At 42.7% G+C, this 21,279-nt stretch overlaps 1 protein-coding gene across 6 annotated transcripts in view; it reads left to right on the top strand.

Moving 5' to 3' along the window:
• FRMD4A (FERM domain containing 4A) overlaps positions 1–21,279 on the top strand; it is a 384,064-nt gene that overhangs the window by 312,830 nt on the left and 49,955 nt on the right. For all 6 annotated transcript variants that reach the window (XM_049814079.1, XM_049814080.1, XM_049814081.1 and 3 more), the window contains 4 exons: positions 5,613–5,696; positions 12,376–12,441; positions 12,647–12,704; positions 14,539–14,625. In XM_049814079.1, coding sequence (XP_049670036.1) covers positions 5,613–5,696; positions 12,376–12,441; positions 12,647–12,704; positions 14,539–14,625 — 295 coding nt within the window. The remainder of the gene's footprint in view (positions 1–5,612; positions 5,697–12,375; positions 12,442–12,646; positions 12,705–14,538; positions 14,626–21,279) is intronic.

The raw sequence follows: 21,279 nt of genomic DNA, 5'->3' as shown, positions 1-21,279 counted from the left end.
AAATCAAGCCTGGGGCCAGCCAGAGGAACTGCAGATGGAGACAAATGTTCTGACTTCTCTTAGGGCTGAAGTTAGCTTCAGTGTTTGAAGTTAGTTGATATTGAAATGCTGTTTGAAATAGAAGTGGCTACTCTTTGAAACAGAGAAGCTCTGCCATTGTGAATGTCTTGCTGCTGAGATTTAAAGATAATACGTTGTGCATGGCAGCATACATTGCATGAAGGTTGAACTCTTGAACTCCTGCTTTGTTTTTGAAGAAATAAGTTAATTCTGAAGGGTTGCATGCTTGGAACGCAGACTGCAGATTTCCCACACCTGTCGTGTCTGCTGCCACAAGCAGATTTATAGCTTGTGAGGCTACAAGTTTCTCTTTGGCCCTGATCCAGAAAAGTGCATAAGCACTGGCTGGTTTGTAGTGGTGGGAGAATTCCTTTTCCCCATGGGAGCCTTCCTATGAGTCACCACTGATCACCTCAGGTGCGGGGATAGCAAATGCCAAATTGTCACAATTTCAGCTGCGGGTTGGCACCTGCCCATGGTGGCCAGAGTGTGGTTACCTCCAAACCCCACTGCACCTAGGTGGTAGATCACAGGGAGATGGTTCAGTACTCATGAATGCAGCTGCAACTCTGATTTTTGGGGCTCATAGGAGCTCAAAAACCAGAACTGATCTTACAAACTCTAGCAGTCACTTTTCTACCTCTGTGAACTGATGCATCTACAATGATGGTAGCTCCCACCTGCTGTTTTTTGAGGAAATAATCCCATGCCTCAGAATAATGACTGTGCTCATAGTACTGCTTTTTTGTTTCCCCAAAAGGGGCTTATGTGCCATTCCAAACACATGTTCTACATCGTTTGGTAGGTCATCATCATGCATGAGTCTCTTATCGCTGATTCTTGCCACTGTGGAGTACCACCTAACTCAGACATCACAGTGACTGCCCAGTATTTGGTAAGCCTGGAGAGCACATAGTCCCAGTCACCCTTATCTGTGTTGAACTAAGATGCCACAATAGCCCTGACAGATCTGTTTGGCACCTAGAGCAAGCAATTTGACTAAGCCCATTTCCATTTCTAATGTGTATTTCATTTCAAAAACAAGCCCATAAGAAACCCTGAGCTCCTGAACCCATTTAGATCAACTAAGAAAAGTATTTCTCAGTGTTTTGCAAGCAGTTGTATGAAGAGCACACCTCTTAGTTGATATAGATTTAGGCAGAGCAAGGTTTAAAGTAAAAAGTTATTCTCCTTAAGAAGTTCCTAGTCCTCTACATTAAAGGAGAGTGGTTTTCATGTTATTTAAAAGAATCCCCAATGCTTCAGCTGGCAGTACTGAAAAAGGTTTACATTTAGGCTGGGACATACCACTGAATTTAGGACAATTGAGTATCCCTGTTTAGCTGATTCTCAGGTTGAACAGGACACTTAAGATTGGATCTGTGCATTTTGATATTAGCTGCAAAAATTTTTACTTCAAAGGCATAGAATCACGTTTATAAAGCTCCTAAACTAGTACCCTGCAGACAGATGTAAAGTTATTGCCTCAAGTTAATCTTGCTTCTAGTTGGGAGCTGAGTCACACTTGGTTCACAGAGCATGGACAGGACAAATTTAAATTCCTTAGAGGAACACAAAACTTATAGGTGTGACTCTGTTTAGGCCTACATAGAGAAAGGAACCAGGTTGCCTTGGCTAATTTGGGGGGGAGCATAGCATATTGTTAAAATAGTTGAGAATTTTCCCTTAAATTAATCCTACCAGATTTAGAGTCCAGTCTGACATTGACCAAAATCTTTGGGAAACTCACACCAACTTTAGTTTTAAATGTTCAGAATCCAGCTCTTCAACCTTAAACAGTATCTATGTCAAAGCAGCTGGAAATAACATATACTGATCATTTGTCCCTCAGTTTAGGGAGGGGAAAGAAAAAACCCTAAGTCAAACAAAATCCTGAACAATTGCAGCTAGTTCCTCAGACAGGCTCTCATTGCTAGATTTGTTCTATTTAAACAATATGAGACATTTCGAATGAACTCCAAGTATCTCCCAGCAACATATGAAAGAATAACAAGGGAGTAAAGCAAACGGCCAGTTTCCTGTTAAGCAGAATTTCACAATCATTTCAACGTTTGGGCAGATGGCAATCTAACATAGTTTCAGGCTTACTTTTCTTTCTGTGTAACCAAGTGACACTTAACCAATCAGAATTTTTTAAGGGGTTACAAAACCCAGGCTGCATTCTTGCAACCTTATGGAGAAGATCCTAAACACTGTATTTCAAATGGTACCATTTAATCTGAGAATCTCAGACACTGCATTTCCTCTTTCATTCAAGAGAATTAATTACCACGCTGAGAAGAGTTGATAACTTTAAACTGCAGTTTTGTTTTGTTACTGATCATTGTTATTACACATGCTGGAAAACATATGGATTTCCTGAGACAACTGCATATGTAATCGTGTTCAAAATTATTGCAGCCAGTTTGCAAAAACTTGTTTTTCACAAAATGCTTATGAAGTGGCTAGATAGGCCTTTTACCCACATGTGTAGATAGAAATACTGAGATGTGGTGACTAATACATTTGGCTAGTACTCATTAAACAAGCAGTACCAGAACTAAGAGCAGAACTCCAGAGTTCTGTTTTCTGGGTCCATTCTCCATTCAGTCGACCTTATTTCTGGATATCCAATGAGCTTTCAGGATCCCATGCAGATGGTTTTTCCAGTTCAGTTTTCATAGTTATTCAGTATTGTAAGTATTATAATTTCCACCATAGCACAGGAATAAAGTAGTCTAGAGGACGCAGAGAAACTGTGTTTGGAGCCTTTCCCCTGTATATTAATAAATCTGATCAAAAGCACCCTTCCATACATAACAACCCTGGAGTTGGACACTTTTGAATATAAAATAAATGCAGCACAAGTGACTGGATTAAACAAACACTTTCTAAATACAGTAAAAAAAATAAACACACTGAGATATTTCACTAGAAAGAGCGTGAAAGGCAGTAAGTACAAAACCACTTGTGATCCTGCTGGAAACATTTTAAAAATTAAGGGGTTTGGTGTTTTAAAAGGAGCCAAGAGGAAAGTGACCCCATGGCCACTAGTTCAAATGCAACCCGAGTCATTATTTTTTTCCTTTTTCTTGGTTTGACATCCTTTTGGGAGTCTAAATTCAAGACAAGTCTTGCCAGAAGACTTAGTGAATATATGGACCACTGAATGAAATACCTTTTTGTTCCTGGAAGTGATTACCTGAAATATATTTGGCACTTTGAGGTTGTGAGGCACTACCTTTATGGTATTTTCTAGGTACTGAACCAAAATGTTAATCCCATCCAACAACATCACTAAGAATGTCTTTTTTTCTGATTCCTAAAAGACTTTTTATCACAGTGCAAGCAAGCTTTACTCCTCGCTGACAGAAAAGATGGAGCTGACTGGTGTTAGCCCTTTCTCTTATGGGAGCCACTACAGATTCAGGCATTTTCTCAGACTCTCAAAGATAGTTAGTCACCACTAATCTTGCCCTATTTGACAGTTTTCTGGGCTCAGAAAGTCCCTGTTTGGAAATTACTCCCTGTTTTCCCAGAAAAGTTTTGGAAATTTCTCAACTTCCTTCTATGAGCAGCCAGGCTCAAAAAATCTTCACTTGAGGGCAGTGACTGCTGCTTGTGCTCTGATTGTGCTGCGTTCTATTTTTTTTTCCTCTTTCTTTCAAAATGTCGAAAAACCTCAGTAAGAGCTGAGTATGCACGTGCTGTGGAGAACACATCTCTGGGCAGACCCAGTAAACTCTGTAAACAGCAAAAGCTTGTTTTCTAGGCTGTCAGTCACAAAACAGAGCAGCCAGATCAGCAGATAACACAGAACAGAGCAGCTTCTTGTTCAGACTTGTGGAGATATTTACCTGCCATGGAAGAAAAAATCTGAATAGGTTTTGAGCATTTGCACTTACAAAGGAAGATCTATCTGACGGTCTGAGATCTGTCTGACCATGAGATTTAGGCAGAAGTGGGTGTTCAAAAACTGTTTGTCAAGAGTCATTTGACTTGGCATATGAGGTGCTACTGAGTGGTTTTCTATGTGCTTAGCATGGAAGTAGTTGCCTTAGTCGTTTCCTGTAAGTGCTGTTCTACACATCTTCACTCTGCACATCTGTGTCATAGATTTGTCTTGACTAGAAGTTGTGGTCCTGTTTTAAAACTACTTAATTGATTGTCAGGGAACTACCATGATAATAAATGCCTGCAAACATAACCAAAATGCCTGCTCCAGGATTTACGTTAGTAGTTTACCCTATGGCCCAACCTAGCAATTAACCTGCAAACTCCAATTACGACAAACCCACCTAGGTCTCAGGCAGAGCCTGCTGCTGGCGTGCACGTGCTGGCATTTGCTGCTGCAAATGGAGACATGCTGTGGGAAGATTTTTACAACTGAAGCAGTATCACATCTCTACAAGCCACCATACAGACTGTCTCAGAAACAAGAACAAAACTCAGGGTGACCTGGCACGTCCAAGGGCTCCTTGGGCCTTTAGCAAATGTTAGGATGGCTGTTCTACAGCTGGGGATGCCAAGACTACCTGTCTGCCTGGTTAATGGCCCTGCTGCCCTACAGGAGAAGCCAGGGGGGCTGGGAAGTCTGGAGCTCTGGAAGAGTTACCTCTCTCCACAGCTCCAGGACAGCTGCACTTTTTGGCAGGATAAAAGGCAGGGTACAAGAAGGCAGAAAAAAACTGCTATTAAGAAGTAAACCAATAAACATTAATTCTTTGGCACTCCTCATTGTCCTGTCTGGCCCTCTTGGCTGTGTATTTCTAGAATTTTAAAGGTAACAGCAACACTGCCTTCCTTCCCAAGCCTTTGAGGGATATTTTTTTTTCATATGCACACAATTCCTTCTGTGTTTAACAGTGGGAATGGAGGCATTTTGGGTTTGTAGAAGAAAATCCCATGGTTTCATTTCATCTGTGAGAATCTGCCTCCTGTTTCATGAGCTCTCCCTGCTCACTGGTGTGCACTGATGCTGCTCCAGCTGGCCAGTGTGGCCACTAGAGGTTGCAGGGAGGAGAATGTTAGTGAAGTGGTTGGGCCTGGTCCCACGGAGGGTTTTGTGTAGCATGGCAAAAATTCAAGCTGGAGTCTTATCAATGAAGATGTGCAAAGGCCAGGTCACTGGGGCAAGAGGCTAAGAGCAACCTGTGATGCTAAGAAAGTAAATCATTACTTTTTGCAGCAGGTTGTAAGTCATTAAATAAAGGTGATTTATTGCAGCTGAAAGCATCACTTTTTCTCTGTATGAACATGTCCATGGGACTCTCTTCAATGAAATGTGACATGGTGGCTTTTGTGTCCAGTCACTGGTAGGAAGTGCTTCAACATAACCATCTGGGAGAGCTTCTCACCAATTTTGATAATAGAGGGAAAAGTTAACTGGGCTGCCATAAAACAAATAAAGAGAGAAGAAAAAGGAAACCCCAGTGCCTTTTGTTAAGGAGGAACAGATGTAGAGCCGTAGCAGCCTGCCAGCTAGGTCAGGTCATATCAAATATTGTGGTTGTTTTCTTGTAGCCTGATCTTCCTTTTGAACTCTCTTTCAGCAATGAAGTTGTAAGGAATGAATTAAAGAAGCTGCCAGCCCTTCCAACACCAGCACTGAAGGAGCATCCTTCCCTTGCTTACTGGTAACGTATCATTCTGCTGAGCAGCTTTGCAGTGTCTTATGCAGGACCTGGCTCTAGCAATAAGTGATCTGAGAGTGGAACTGGCATGCAGGGATTCCTGCCTTCTAGCTCTGGGTCTGCCACTGAGCCATTGCATGATTCAACACAAGTAGAGCTACGACTGTGGGCCTCGGTTTCCCCATCTGCCAAAATGGCAGCAGTAATATCTGGCCAGAAAATTCATTGTAAACATGCAAGTGTCCTGATGAAATCAAGAGGCCTAATGTGCCATTTCCTTTCCCAGCACTTTGCATCTGTGCAGTTTTCCCCGTTTGAAATGTCAATGTTTTGCACTGTTCTGTGTTACTTTTGAGTGATTAAGCTTCATCTTGCAAGTCCTCTCTGTATGGCATAGCTGAACTGAAAGGGATGTAGTTCTCCTTTTATACAAACTAGGTAATGTTCAGAGGTGGAGGATTGAGAGATCTGTCTTTATTGCACTGAAAATTAAATCCAGGGTAGAAGCAGGGTCACAATTAAATTAATGTATATGCCCCACACATAGATTCTTTGTGCCATCCTGCCTATTCCTTTTATCTGTGCCAATAGGAAAGAATTTGGGGAAAGACTGTTCATTAATGGGGAGATGCTTTCACTTGATTTTCTGCTTGTTTCTCTTTCATGTTCGCCTTTAAAGCATTAGACTATAAGCCTGGGGGTGGGAGTGAACTTCTTTATCTGCTACTTTTTTAATTTCTGCATCTTTGTAATCTGAGGATGGCGGGGAGAAAATATCGGTTTGTAGTTTATGATCTCAATTCTTCCCTTTGCCAGGAAGGCCATCCACTTTTCCTAGCATGGCTGCAACACTAGAATTAGCTGCACCTCGTGTCAAGCCATAGGCAAGCTAGTTTGTAAGGTCTCCTAATCACTTTCTGAGCACATGAGGAGAGACTCAGAGTCGCCAGCTGAGGTTAGGAACACTAACACAAAAGCTGTGGATCTTCAGAGTCTCCTGGTGTTTCTGTCCAAGAACCAAACCAAATCTTTATGAAAAATTGATAAATGTAGGCTGCCATTTCACTAGAAGAAGAATGGTCTCCCTCTTTGGAGTAGCTCTTTCCTTTTTCCACAAACTAATCCACACATTGAAAAGCAGTGCATTTCCAGCCAGGTCGGTGGCCTGGTCTGACTGACAGACTGGTAGCTCAAGCTAAAAGCCACCACAAGAGCAGTGGTGGGAACAAGTAGCCACGGACAGGGAAGGCAAATTTGACCCTTCAGCAGCAACATGGACGGAGGTCTTATTAAAGTGCCCACATAGCCTTTGCTTCAGTTGCCTGTGATGGTATCCATACACAGGAAAGCAGTGACAACCCAGGCTGCCTGTCAGACCCCATCTGCCCATCAGGATCTGTCTGCCCCCACTGTTGGGAAGTGTTAGTCAACATGCCTATGTTAAGGACTTCTGCTGGGAAATGTCAGCGAGGTCTGGGACTGCCTCTGTCCGTAAGATGCTATCCTTAAGTTTGGGCCATGTTCAGTCACCTGAAGCAAGAAGAGCCATGTAAAAACCTCAAGCTCAGAATGCAAGTATTTACTGTTATACACAAGGTACAGCACTTCTTGCAGCTATACTTAATTTTGTGTGAGATCATACATAACTGAGAACAGATCGCAGGTTGGGAAGCTGGTTGTTTCCAATGGGGTAATAAAACCGGTGGCTACAGTCCTGTGACTCCCTTGTGATTTCACTTCAGTAACCAGGTCTCAGAGACCTCTTATACATCAGTAGTGCATTATTTTTTAATGGTGGCTTTTTCATAAACACCCTCTGAAATGCTGAATGGTCACAAGAAGAGGCTGCTGGTCAGTCAGACAAAAAGCCTCTGAAGTACAGATCAAACTTCTGTGATCTAAGAGAGCAGATTTTTAAAACTGTTTTCTTACACTTCTGCATCTCATGCAGATTACACACTGGATACAAATTTCACCCTGCTCTTTTCTGTATGCAATCAGTTTGAGACTCCCACATAGTCCAGGAACCAGGGCCTTGAGTTGTGGTTTCTCTTGCCCATGCATGGAAACAACTGACAGTATTTATTTTTTTACACACAAAACTAATCTTAATGAGATAGGAGAGAACCTGTGTTAGTTCAGAGCACTCCTTTCCAGCCATTGTCATTGCATTTTATCTCAATACAGATCAACCCCAGCAAGCCAGCCCAGGACTAGGTTACCAGTAAGAATGTAATGAGGAGATACAACAGCACAAAAGTGGGTGCTAGTGTGGGATTTTCAACAGACATGGGGGAAGATAGACTCCTTCCAGGTTCCAACAGATTTTGAATGCAAGGTTGTTTTTAGTAACCTAAAGCATCAGCATTGTGAGAAAATTCACCTCTGAAAATATCAGCTGAAAATCACTACTTAGTTTCTCTAATACAACACAGACCTGAGGCTCTGATCCTGCTCTTGGTCCATTTGGCCCTAGAGATGCTCTGCTGGCTTCAGTGGGATAGCATATGACTGAAAATAAAGATGTTAGTAAGTTCAAGAATATAATCAAGATGGACAAAGGTTAGAAACAGAACAACAGTAAGGTGCAGCAATGAGTGGACAGCTATTTAAAACAGCTCAGTGTGCTGGGAAGAGAAGGGGGAAACAATTACCTTTGAAAATCTGGATCGGATGATGAGAAACTCTGGCCCTGCATTTGCTTGCAAGTTGTCTGCTGTCCAGTTCTGTAAACTGCTGGGACAGGACAGATTTCCTGGTAGTTCTTAAGATCTTTATCAGAGTTGTCTGCTGCAGGATATCACCCAGGTACTAATTTTTTCAGCTTTGGGGGGAATGTTTTATGAGCTGGCAAACAGACGGTAGTGTTTCAGCAGCCTCCATGTCTCCACATTAGTTAAGCATCCTCTGTCAGCCCTGCGTTATGAATGAGTGTCTGTGTCACTGACAGCAACAAGCCAGAGCAGGGGAAAGGAGACGTCAGCTGGTGGTCCAGGCAGTGTCCCAGCACTCTCCCAGCTGTCAATAGCAGCATGGCAGCCGCTCAGAGATGAACAGCTGAAATGATAGGGGAGAATGTTTATAAGCTCTGCTAATGCTCCTTCTGACCCGTGAATGATTTTGCTTGTTTTCCCTGGCACATGCTGGGCTTACCCCTCTGTCCCAGAGCTGGAGGCAGAAAGTGACCTCTGTGCTGGATGATCCTTCTTGCACAAGGAATGAAAATGAAGCTCAAAGAACTGTTAGAGGAGAGACTGTCAAGAAGCTGGGGTGGGATTCATCTGACCATGAACATTTCTTCAGTGTAGACCTCTTCATCTGAGCTAGGTGCCCTCAGCTCCCTTTGCTGTCAGGATGAATTGTGCTCTGGAGTATCTGTTTCCTTCCCCAAAGTGTGACTAACTCCATGCTGTAGGAAGGTGAAAGGCAGCAAATCCCACTCCTAAATATTCGTGGCTCAATTGATAATTCAGGCTTTAGGGTTTTTGTCCAAAAGTAGAAACAAGGATGATATTTATCTGGCACTTAACGTCTGTAGACCTCAAAACATTATACAATGGAAAGGAAGATCATCACTATCCTAATGATGCAATGGAGGTATGGAGAGCGTTGCCTGCATTTGTTTAGGAGAACTGGGTAGAGCCTGGACTATCCCACATCTTATAGTATGTGTTGAGAACATCATAACTTTATTCATCCCACTGTTCAGGAAGGCTCCCTGATATCTAATCTGTCCTTTTGAAGGAAATGGGCCATCGATTGACTTCCCTACCCAAGGGGTGTGGTCTGGCAACATCATCCATTATTTTTTAATAATCATTTGTAAGAAAGCAGAGCATATCCGGAATCACATTAGGTAATCATCTTGTGGGTACATCTGTCCTTTCCTTGAATGGCATCGCTATGAGGGCTTGATCTGTACAATAAATTGCACAGAGTGGAAACGAAAGCTAAGAGCATTTTCTACTGGAGACACTCCATTGTTTTCTGAAAAGTCACTCCTGGTTTGTTCCTGTCTGAGACAGAGAGGAATTGCATCCACATGTAATCGTGGTTTTAAGAGGTAATTTCAAAGGGCTGTAAGCCCTCTCTGTCTATCTTTTTTATTAAGAATGATGGTTTTTGGAGATCTTCCAGTACTGAACACTCATATAATTCAGTTATTGCTCCAAAAGTAATCCTGTTTATGATAATCATGGCAGGAGACCCAGGCTCTGCCTTCATGTGCACGCCCATAACATCTGTGGTACTTGCTTGGATCAGTGGGCCGAGTATGGTTTCATAGCTGTTGAATTTATAGCTTACAGATCATTTTCTAAGCATTAAAATTATTCTGAGGGATTTGATGGCAGAGCTGGACCATTCCTTTACCCATTTAGTTTGTCACTGACTCAATCAGCACCCTGTATCCGCTGTGGCGTGCTGGTGGGACATTGCTTCACCTTGCCCCAATAAAAGCCCTTTTACTTTCACAAGTGACTTTCGAGGGAAGTCACTTGCGAGTAAGTTAGGAAAGCAGTTACTCTCAGACAAATTACAGGCTTGTGGGGGAACAGCTGGCCCTGCTGACAATCCAACAGACTGTCTACTTTGAATTGCTCTGTGCTGTCTACACTGGTGTTTCTGGTCTTCTCCCTTCCTCCCTGCATTACCAGGGATGGATGCGCAGTCCTCAGTTACCCTGCGCCAGGCCCCAAGCCCCATCTGTGCACAGCACATCTTGTCTGTCATGTCACAGTGCAGTTTGTCCTTCTTGTGATGTCACAGAACAGAATATCCTGTGTGTGATGGCACAGCAGGCTCTGTGTGGCCTCTACCTGTGACATCACTGAGATCATTATGAAGGCTGTGCCCAGCAGGGGCAGGGGAATTTCTTTCTAAAAGAGATTCTGGCTCCAGGCAGATCTCTCTGGCACAAGGATGCAAGTGGGGAAGGCAGCAATAAGATGCAGTTGTGTTAGCAGGGCTAGTGAAACACTTTGCAGTTTTCCACAAAATTCCCCACGGGCATTTCTAAGCAGTTGTGGTGAGGTCATCTACCAGACCATCCCACACTGCTGTGCTCCTTCACACTGTCTAGCAATAAAAATTGCTTTGGTTCTGCCTGGGGAAGGATTACCGCATGGTGGACAGCCATGTGGCTGCCTTTAAAGGCTGCATTAAGGGGCCCCAGATGAACCTAGGAAATGCAGGGAGGAATGCCAGTTCACATTGGCCTGCACCACATGCAGCATGATGGCATTAGATAGACACTTGGTACTTCTGGAAGCTTATGCAGTGCCAGGTGGGGAGGGCACAAAGGTGGCATAAGGGTAGTTTAGGTTTCCTTTCTCTTGGACTGGCAAGGTCTGTACAGTATCTCAAGAGGACTCAACAGATTCCTTATCCTTGGTGTTGCAACATAAAGAGCAAGAGATTGGGTTTCAACCTGAGGACTTGAATATTCTGTCAAACCAATGTAACAGAGCTGGTCCTGTGGGCATTACATTGCTGGAAGTTAGAGAAGAACCAAAGTCAGACCAGTCTGATAGTACCAGGCTTGGAGGCTGTGGTGACTTGCATGGCTGTAGATTGAGAGGAATGCCATTGAATTCAAAGGAGAGCTGTGTGAACCTTCGAAAGGAGATCTTGGCTTATACTTTGCCATGCTGTGACCTTGCTAGCACAGCTGATCGTATGCATCAAATAGCTCTGGTTCTGTGCTCTTCTGCTACCCATTCACTGGAGAGGAAGGGATGAGATTCTTTTAAAAGAGAACTTACAGATGTCCCTCAGTCTGTCATTTGGGTCATGCTGATCTGCTCTTGGATGCTTCATCTCTAGAGTGTATAGGTGAATGTCTCAACACGCATTTATCAAACACGCCCAGAACTGTTCTCTGACACAGAGGCCCACTGTTGTGGAACACTGTCCACCTGTACCATGAAACTGTCTTAGTCTCCAAAGCAGTGTTGGGAATGGGCCCTGGCCCATGCTAACATCCAGTGCATAGCCAGGAGTTGCCTGGGGCAGTGCATGTTAGTATAACCCAAAAGTATGCAAAGGCACATCACTACTTTAACAGTAAAGGGACCCAAGTTTGAGTGTCGTGGAAACTTTCCCTGCCACTGTTTAACCTGCTGTTATAGACATTGCCTCTGTGTACACTAGGAATTTAACTCTCTGCTGAGAGAGATTTCTCTAGAGTACTTCCACTAGTGCTCCTGTACATGGTTTTGTGCAGTTGCGGTGAGGAGTAATTTGTGAGGCTTAGGGCCACCAATTTCTGAAAGCTTTGCTACCTTTCAGAGAACTTGGTGGGCTTGGGAAAAGTTGCACCAGCTAGGGCAAAGCAGAGCTTGAGCAGCTCCAACTAATGTCTGTTTGCCACACAATGTAATATCATGGGCATTGTTTGTAGATAAGTAATGCAGAGAGGGAAAAGTCTGTATGTGTAGATACTGTGTGAGTAAAAATGTTCTTCCAGAAAGCCAACTCCTAGAAAACCATTTTTATTCTCAGTCTGTGAGTTCCCCTTGTTTACTCTGGGCTGCATCAAATCCCCTCATCTAACACTTTTGCTTGGCATCTTTTGATTCCCTCAGTCGGTAGCTATGTTAACAGAAATATCTCTTCGCCTTTTGGCAAGATTCTTAGTCATGATACTGCCATTATATAAAATATCTAATTTCTTCCTTTCCAGTGAGGATCGAGTCATTGAACATTACAAGAAACTAAATGGTCAGACAAGAGGTCAAGCAATTGTGAAGTAAGTGAAATAAGAGTGACTTCTTGTGACCTTTGTTTTATCAGGAAATACTTATACTGGACTGTAAATACAATATGTAACTATGTCTCCCACCTCATCTAATGCTTGAAGTATTTATGTACTTAACTATTTATTTATTAAAGCATTTTTCTCAGATAATCCTCTTAGCTTCTCAGACATGTTATTCTTATGTGTTGTTTTGCAGTTACATGAGCATTGTAGAATCCCTCCCAACATATGGAGTGCATTACTATGCAGTAAAGGTACGTGCTACAAAAAAGAGTCATTTATTGAATTAAACTGTTGTTGGAGAGGGAGGGAGAGAGGTACAAATAACCATCCTGCTTTCAGAATACAATACACTGCTACTAAAGTCTGGTTGCACTTCCTGTGGTCAGATAAACTTATTTTGACTGTGTAGTGAATGTTTGGTAAATACAGCTCAAAGAGGAAAATCCTGTTCTTGGAGATAAAACTCTTGCAGTCCTATTGTGCTGGAGATGTTCAGTCCACAAGCAGCAGCAAGCTCTGGTGATGCCAGTGAAGCAGCACCAAAGGGGCAAGCCAGCCACATCGCTGACAGACTTGATGCTTCACTCCTTTTTGTAGTTCCAAGAAGTCAGCTTTTTCTCAGCATGCAGATCCACAAAAAACTAACTAGGGTCAGCCATGACCTGCAGACTGTATCTCCCTTCACTTCAGATATATGTAGATGGATACAGATATAGTACATCTTTTTAATGCCAAATCATTGGCCCATAGTCTAGAGAAAACACATCCTCCCCTCTCCCCCCAACAGCTCTCCACTTCTAACTATGTGGATTTCATGCAGGTATTCATGAAATCCCTCATTTCTTTTGTCTAATGATTTATCACCAAATCTTCCAGTCTTGTATTATGATTATTATTATTATTATTATTACTACTTTCCTGCCTGACCAGCTGTGTAGGGTTGTTATTTTTTTTAAGCAGAGAAATCAATAAACATCTAAAGAAAGCTAGATCCACACTCCCCAGAGCATATTCCCTCATTTATCACCCCTGAAGTTTTGATGTGTTTCATCATTATCTCTCTGCACAGATCATATGGTTTTTCTTATGTCTGTAATGTCTTGCACACATAGAGTACCATAAAAACACAAGTATCTGACAGTGCCTGTCTCAGGGATATGCGTTTCTGGTCTATTCCTGCTATGTGTATGGCATGTTGGGAAAAGCATTAGCCTCATCTTTTGCCAGAGGGCAGGATCCCTCCAGCACCCTTTGCATCCAGACCTCTTGATCAAGATCAAGGTCTCTAGATCAAGAAAGATCTGGTGGATTGGGCTGGGTGTTCAAGCCTGCAAATACTTGAGAGCTATTCCAGTGAACTCCCCATGATCAGTAAGTACCAGTGAGCAGCAATGAGGCAGCAAATATTGCACATAATAGGTTTTGCTTCTGGCTGATGTGGGGGTTTTGGTTTTGCTGCGTTTTCCCTGCCATTCTCTATCACACTAACAGAACAGATGTAATTTCATTGAGGACTCCAGTTCAGTAAATTGCAAAGAGGCTGGTATCAGATATCAGCCATTACTCCATAAGGCCATTTTATTGCACACTCAGACACAAAGCAGTTGGGTCTGAGCCTGTCAGACCTTATCACTTGGTAGCTCTCAGATCCCATTACTGCTGCATTTTCAAGATTAATGCTAAAATCCCTCCACATAATTCATGTCAGCTGGGTGATTCACTTTCCTTCCTCTCCAATCTCTGAGTGTTCAGACTAAGTAATTTGCAGGGAAGAGAAAGAGGATGCACCACTGCACAAGGGACCCATGTCAAACCACCCCACCTCCCCTGGCAGCATTTTGAGTAACTTGATCACAGATGATGCATTTTAAGTGTTTTATATGTCATAGCTAAAAGTGAAACAGATCTTTCCTAAACACCATGTGGCTTTGTGACTTGAGGAAATTCAGCAGGGTTAAATTTAAGAGTGCCCATGACAGTCAAAGATATTGCTTAGAAACAAATCTTCACCTTGAATAACAACCTAGTAAATCTCCAGCATTTCCCCATCCCATTCAATATAACTCCCTTTCTTTTTTCTTCCAGGACAAACAGGGAATTCCTTGGTGGTTAGGACTTAGCTACAAGGGGATTTTTCAATATGACTACCATGACAAAGTGAAACCAAGAAAGGTAAGTGTTTACTTTTCTATCAAGGTCTGGGCTTGCTGCACATGTTATAGCTTGATTTGAGGGTGTGATATATGCAAAATGCTGGCATCGATTCATGTGATTTTGAAGGATGTTGTTTCTCCTAAACTTGTCTGAATGTCTGCAAAGAATTAATGGACAAAAGTAGCTCTTAACTTATTAAATGTTGTGGTATGGATGGGAAATAAGCGTCACTTGATCTTGCAACTTATGCTTCTTTTTTGCATGGTTCATAAGACATAAATGGGAACTGAAAGACTGATCCTCTCAGGTGCTGGAGACCTTCCACCCCACTGGCTATGACAGGATTGAGGGTGCCTAGCCAACCCTTGATAGTGTATTGTCAAGCCATAGATTATCCGAGAAAGAGAGGGAAAAAGGGACAGGAAATCTTCTTCTATTTATTAAAAAAAGAAAAAATTGCATGGTTTTCCTAGGAGCAGCATTACATTTGATAAGCAACAGTTTTACTAACTGAAGAGTTAATGTCAAGCTAACAAGAAAATAAGATTTTCATCACATACCTAAAAAAAGGCATTAAAAAGTTTGTGCCCAGTATCTGATTTGTCTAGCAACTTTACTTTGAAACAGTTCACAAATCAAGGCATGGCATGCATAGATCTGATCACAAAACTAGAGCTTGGTCAGTGATGACTAGCCATTCTGTTCTTTTTATTAGTATTTTTAGTGAGGCTTTCAGTGCATCTGAAAATTGGGATTTGTCTCAGTCCTTCCAAATTGCCGTTCAGTAATCCAGCTAAGGAATGTCCCATTCATTTGGGAGGAGGAAGGCTCTGATCCCCTGAGCTCATCCTACTAGGCAGACCCATGTGTCTTGATTTTCCTACCTAGGATGCCATCTAATATAAGAAAGCTCATCTCTGAGCACATGCCCTGCAGGTGGGCTGCACAGTCCGTTAGCAACAGCATTTGTTGTAGTGCAAACCCATGGAAACATCAGAAAACAAGGTTTCAGGCTGGCTTGCAGGCCACAGAACTGGATTATTTGGAACAACTAGGCAGCTTCTCTATGGATACAAATGCTTCCATGCTGAATTAACGTACTGCATTTCTCTTTGCATTTTCTCTTTCTCATTTTGTCTCTGTCCCCCTCCCTTTCTTTCACCTCCTCTGATCACATTCAATTTGGACACTGTCTGGTGCTCACAGATAGCATCTTCTATTAAAATAAAATCGAATCAAGGTTTTGGTAGAAAACAGAACTGCCAAGGAGGCTGCAGGAGACAATAGATGCGTTGATTAGCCTTTTACTCACTGAAGGCTATTAATGGGGCTTTTTATTCATTGAAGAAAAGAATGAGGGGAGTAAGAAAGCCTTCACAGAGCATCTGTGCTCTGAAAGACATATCTATTTGGGATCAATCATTACCTGCAGGGCAAGCCATACTCCCAATAGTTTTAAACATGCCTAGGCTAGGTGTTTGCACCCACATACCTCCATTAGTGCCAACCCCCCAGGGAAGACATGTCCTTAAAACATGCCTTCAGAAGTCAGTCTTAGTGATAGAAAGGTTTATTTGGAGGAAAACAGTGCCCTGCCATGACAAGGACTCAGCCATACACAAGCTATAGCAATTTTTATCAGCTCTGATGGGATGAGAGTGTTGGTGGAGGGCAGAATAAGAAAGAATAAAAGAGGTCAGGTACTCTGACTGCGTGAGAGGAGACAGCCATTTCCACTAGAAGAGTCAAGCCTCCTTTCTTAGCTTCTCTACTTTCTCTTCTTCTCAGCCACTCAGGGTGATCTGGTCTGTAGCATTTGTTTCAGAGCTTGATAACATCTTGACCAGCCTCTCTATGTCCCCACTAACCTACCTCTAGCTCTCACATTGCCTCTCAGATCAGGGGCATATCCTATCCTTCTTCTGCAAGTGTAACCCTAAAAAAAATAGGGTGCCAGTTTTCTCTTTATTGGGAATTACTATTTTTTTCTTTCATTAAATTATGTACAAAATCCAGGAGACCTGAAACAATGGTGCCACCTTATGTGTAAACCACTGAGGACTTCTGTGGCTTAGCAGAAGTGGTCATAAATCTGGGAGGGAAGGTTGGGTGGGAAGGGAGAGCCAGAATTTCTGGGCTAGAATTTGTCCATTGCCATAATCCAGAGACCACAGCAGTGAAAAGACAGCCTAGATGAGCATTTCTCTGTTACATGATGCTTGCAAACCCCATCTGTTGGCAGGGCTATTCCAAAATGCACAACCTAAATCAGAGACAGGACTTGAATAGTGTGGCTGAGGCTTCATTATTTCACCGTCGTGTGCTTTTACCCTCTGTAGTGCAAGTAAAAAGAGTTCTTACCCTACACAGGTGGTAAAACCCCTCTGGCGAGAGCAGCCCAACTCCCTCAGCGAGGTGCAATGTTTAATCCTCTGCTAATTAGATTGTAAAATTGCACTTGATAACCCTGGTATCTGGGAGCTTACCATAGTACCTGAGTCATTTCACTATACCAGCATGGACTGGTTCAAGTCTTTGCTTTGCAAAGAGGAGGGGTAAACCTTACTGAACTTTCTGCAAAGTAAAATTAGGGAGGAGGGGGAAAGAGATTATATCTTTTCTGATCTTTATTATTTTGTTCTTGCACATTGCCAATGCCAGAAACAAATTGAAAAATTACAATGGAAAAATAAATCTCCCTGGAAGAAACATAAGCAGAAAATTGTAGCAAGAAACCAGCTGAAACCAAGACATTTATATTAAATGCATATAAAATCCTTGCTTGTCTTATAAGAGAGATTGTAATGTTTTCCTATTATGTCATCCTAGATAGATTTCCATGCTTATTGTGTTTGCAAGTAAAGTTGTAGCCCACACTAAGCAGCTGAGCCTATCTCAGGCGATCCCATTAGCAGTCAGTCAAAACCACGTTTTTATTAAATTGCTGGAGTAAATCAGCCATGTGTCTCTAGTAAACTAACTAGGTTTGTCAGCAAGTTGGATGAGTCCAGAGAGGAGAATTGAGGCTGATGCAGGGCCAGAACTTGATCTTGCTTGCGCTATTCTCACTCAGGCATAAGTCCTCCAGCATTAGTGGGGATGCAGCTGAGATGGGTATCTGGCACCTAGTCCGAGGTGGTTCAGACGGGAATGCAGCGCTATTAAACAGGAATGCAGCTTGCGCTTGGCTGCAGAGCCCAATGTGACTCTGTGCTTCTATTTTTATGTTTTCTCCTGCCTATGCTTGAATTCTGTGGAAGCCCTGAAGCTACCCAAAGCCATCACTTTGAGACTTATCATTCTCCCTTCTGTTTTTCTTCTGTATGTTCAGGGGCTAGCTCACAGACTCAGCAAGCCCTGCCAAAGGCTTCCTCTTGAATGCTGCCTGTTCAAACCCAGATTTGGTCCATATGAGTTATGACCTGATAGCTGTTCATTCTTAGGTGTTAAATAAATGCAAAAGTTTTGGTATACTTCACAAAATCCATCACTGCAGCTGAACAAGAAGGGAGTATCAAGCATGGAAAGATGGCTGCTGTCCTGCTAACCATATGCTGAGGTATTCTGGAAGTTTAGTAGTGACTTGCAGAACCAGTGTCACTTGTGTAGCAGCAGCACACAGCATCCAGGATGGGCAGAATCCATCCTCCTCTCTGTTAGACTTAGCTTTTACAAACTCTTCTCTGTGAAAAGGCCCTTCGAGGCTCGGTGTGCTTTGAAAAAGCACAACAAAAAGGAATCATTGTCCTGCTGGGCTCTACCTATCTTGGGTCAACACCATACAATATTCATGATAAACCAAAGCAAATTCTTTGGAACCAGGTCTTCAGATAGGATGTGCCAGCACCACTCTCCACAAGGTGCTGATGCTGTAGTGACCAAAACCATCATTTTCAGAGAAGGGTCATTAGGGGTTTTTTTGCTTGCATTGCAGAGCAATTGGAACGAACGAGCAAGGCACTGCAGCCCCCCTATGTGACTATGTTGTCTGTGAGTGGTGTTTGCTCATTTTAACTAGCAGGTAAATGTAACTCCACTCCATCCCAAGAGACCTGTACATGAAGCAGAAGCAATGTAGCCTGGAGCTGTGAGACCAGCATGCCCAAGCAGTTGTAGTAGCACTAGGCATGTCTGTTGTTCTAGTGAGATATTCCCACTGATTTAAGAGCCCAAAGGCATCTTCTAGTGCACACAGTTTAACAGTTAGTAAACAATTAACTCCAAGCTGAAGAGTGAATGATTAACAAAGTCAGCCAAAGGACTTTCCTATGGCCAATAAACAGACAAAGAAATTGTTTAACTTATAACCAAAAATAAAATTACCTTAAAGGAGAATCTGGTTGGTTGCTTTCCAAGAAATACCTCTATGTAGTGTTATCCCATTTTCTTCCACAGAAGGCTAGTGGCAACGAAACTTAAGGTGAGCCTTTTTTCTCAAACTCATAAACATTATCAGTGTTCACATTCTGTGGTTGACTGAAGAGAACCCAGGGGGAATAAAGACTTTGGAAATAAGATAAAATGTGAGGCATCCCAAAATTCTGCTGGGAATGTAGCTTGATAAAGATTTTCCCTGTGAGAGCCAAACATCAGTTTCTGCCATTTCTTCCCAGCAGTATTCTTTCTCTGAGATGAAATGAAGCATGCTATGAAAATACTCTGTCCCTTGCCATAAGGTCTCCACAACGCTCTATGGATTCTCATTAAAGAAGGATTTGATGTGTAGTATTGTTGTGAATTCAAAGCAACAGTGGGATTGACTTCCCGTTTAAACATGCAAAAACAAGAGCTAAGTTGGACCCATCCTACCAAGCAGTACAAAGCACAAGTAAAATCAGTAGCTTTAAGTGTCTGATCAGAGAGAAATCACCTGCTTGTCAAAAGCATGAGCAAAGTAATCCACACATTAATTGTGTCCAAAAAGTGAAAGATTGCTGTGTGATGTCACTTGGCCTTTTCCAAACAACAAGAGATAGAGTGAACTTTCCCAATTCCAGAGGCAAAATGAGATATTTGCACAGGAGGAGCAATAGCCTAATTAAGAGCTGCTTTATTGCAGAACAAATAGAGATCCTCTCTGCTTTAGGGCATAATGAAGCATTGTCAAGTCAGTAATTGCACTGATGGAGTGGTTAAACTTGTGCTTCCTGTGGTGAAGGAATGACAGACCAGTAACTTAAAAAACCATAAAGTAGGGATTGATGGGAAATGTATAGAAACTAGCGAACGATGGGGAGGAGGAAGCTGACAAATTGGTCTCTATCCAGACTGATCATAGAACATAGGGACAGTCAAAACCACAAAAGAAACATGAAATTCAAATCAGTTACAGGGAGCCCAATTCACTTGCATGATGATACAATTGCCACATGATACAATAGAGGTCCAGAGCTTAGAAGGGTTGAAGATAGGACTAAAAGTGTGACCCTCCATCCAGAGTTTTAACATTGAATTGGTTGTTTTCAAGTAGGATTTTGGGAGGGGTTATAAATCCTTATGTTCAAGGAGGATGTTTGATTTGGCAGCAAGTTGGTTTCTGTTGTCAGAGGTATGGAGAATGTGTAACGCTCCTTTCACTGGCACGCCACTGAGCCACAGGGTGTATTCAGAAAGGGCTGGCCTTTCTCTAGAGCATCCAGAATCAAGTGGGGTCAGAGACAATGTACTGGAGTTGTGTCTAACTGGGATCTTCTTGGAATGGCATCATTTCCTAAGACCTTTGCAAACATCTTTGCATTGCAGACAGGGAAAAAAGATTTCAAATTTACAAATGATACAGGAGGAGCAGAAAACATTTCCAGGACATACTGGTTTAAAAGCTAGTGGAGTCTCAGTGGCATTGCTGTAATAAATTATTCACTGTGATTAGCTGACTGTTAAGGACTACCTGCTGACTCCTTGTGCTCAGCGCTTTTATTTCTATTCCTGTTGCTGATCCTTCATGCTTTTTGGATTATGGACTTGGCTGTAAACTGAACCAGTCTTCAGGTCATGGCGGGTTCAACTTATTTTATAGTGCAGTAATTCAGTCTTGGTTTAGTATTTGGAAATGTGGAGCACTGGAGGAGAGAGACATATACAAAGCAAGGTTCCTTACCATGCTGTTTTGTCTCATGGAGAGAGGTTGCTAACCTGATTTCCTTCCACGTCAAAATATAAGACCCAGACCTGTGACTGTTGAAGAGCAGCCACAGTTTAAGACCTTCCCCTGCTGAAATGTCTTATTCCATCCCTGTTACAAGGGAGACCATGTTCTCACTAGCACCTTTTTTACTGCTGCTTGCCCTTGATTTGGGGTGTCTACCATCCAGCACCAGACTCTTTCCCTTTCGGCACCCACTACTCCATGCCTTACCACTGCACTTCTCTGTGCCAAAAAGCTGCCAAGCGCACTGGGTAAATAAATAAATAAATCAGAGCAGAGCACATTGGGCTGGAAAGCAGGATTTTGTCTGTGACACTGAGGATTTCCATGGGATTTGGCCGGACATGCCACTGGGCTGTCATTCAGTGAACATGCCTTTTGGCAGCAGTACCAGCTGAAGTGGCCTTCACCACCCTCCTCCCCCATCGCAATCCTGCCACCACTGCTCATTTCCTCCCCTGGACCCCTTCCTCAGTCATGCTGGTATAACTGTGCAGCCAGGAAGGAAACTGCTCCAGAGAAGGGAT

Source organism: Accipiter gentilis, chromosome 11 (genome assembly GCF_929443795.1).
Source record: "Accipiter gentilis chromosome 11, bAccGen1.1, whole genome shotgun sequence".
Classification (NCBI taxonomy): domain Eukaryota; kingdom Metazoa; phylum Chordata; class Aves; order Accipitriformes; family Accipitridae; genus Astur; species Astur gentilis.
The sequence above is the reverse complement of the archived record's forward strand: the minus strand, read 5'-3'. Positions and strand labels throughout refer to the sequence as shown.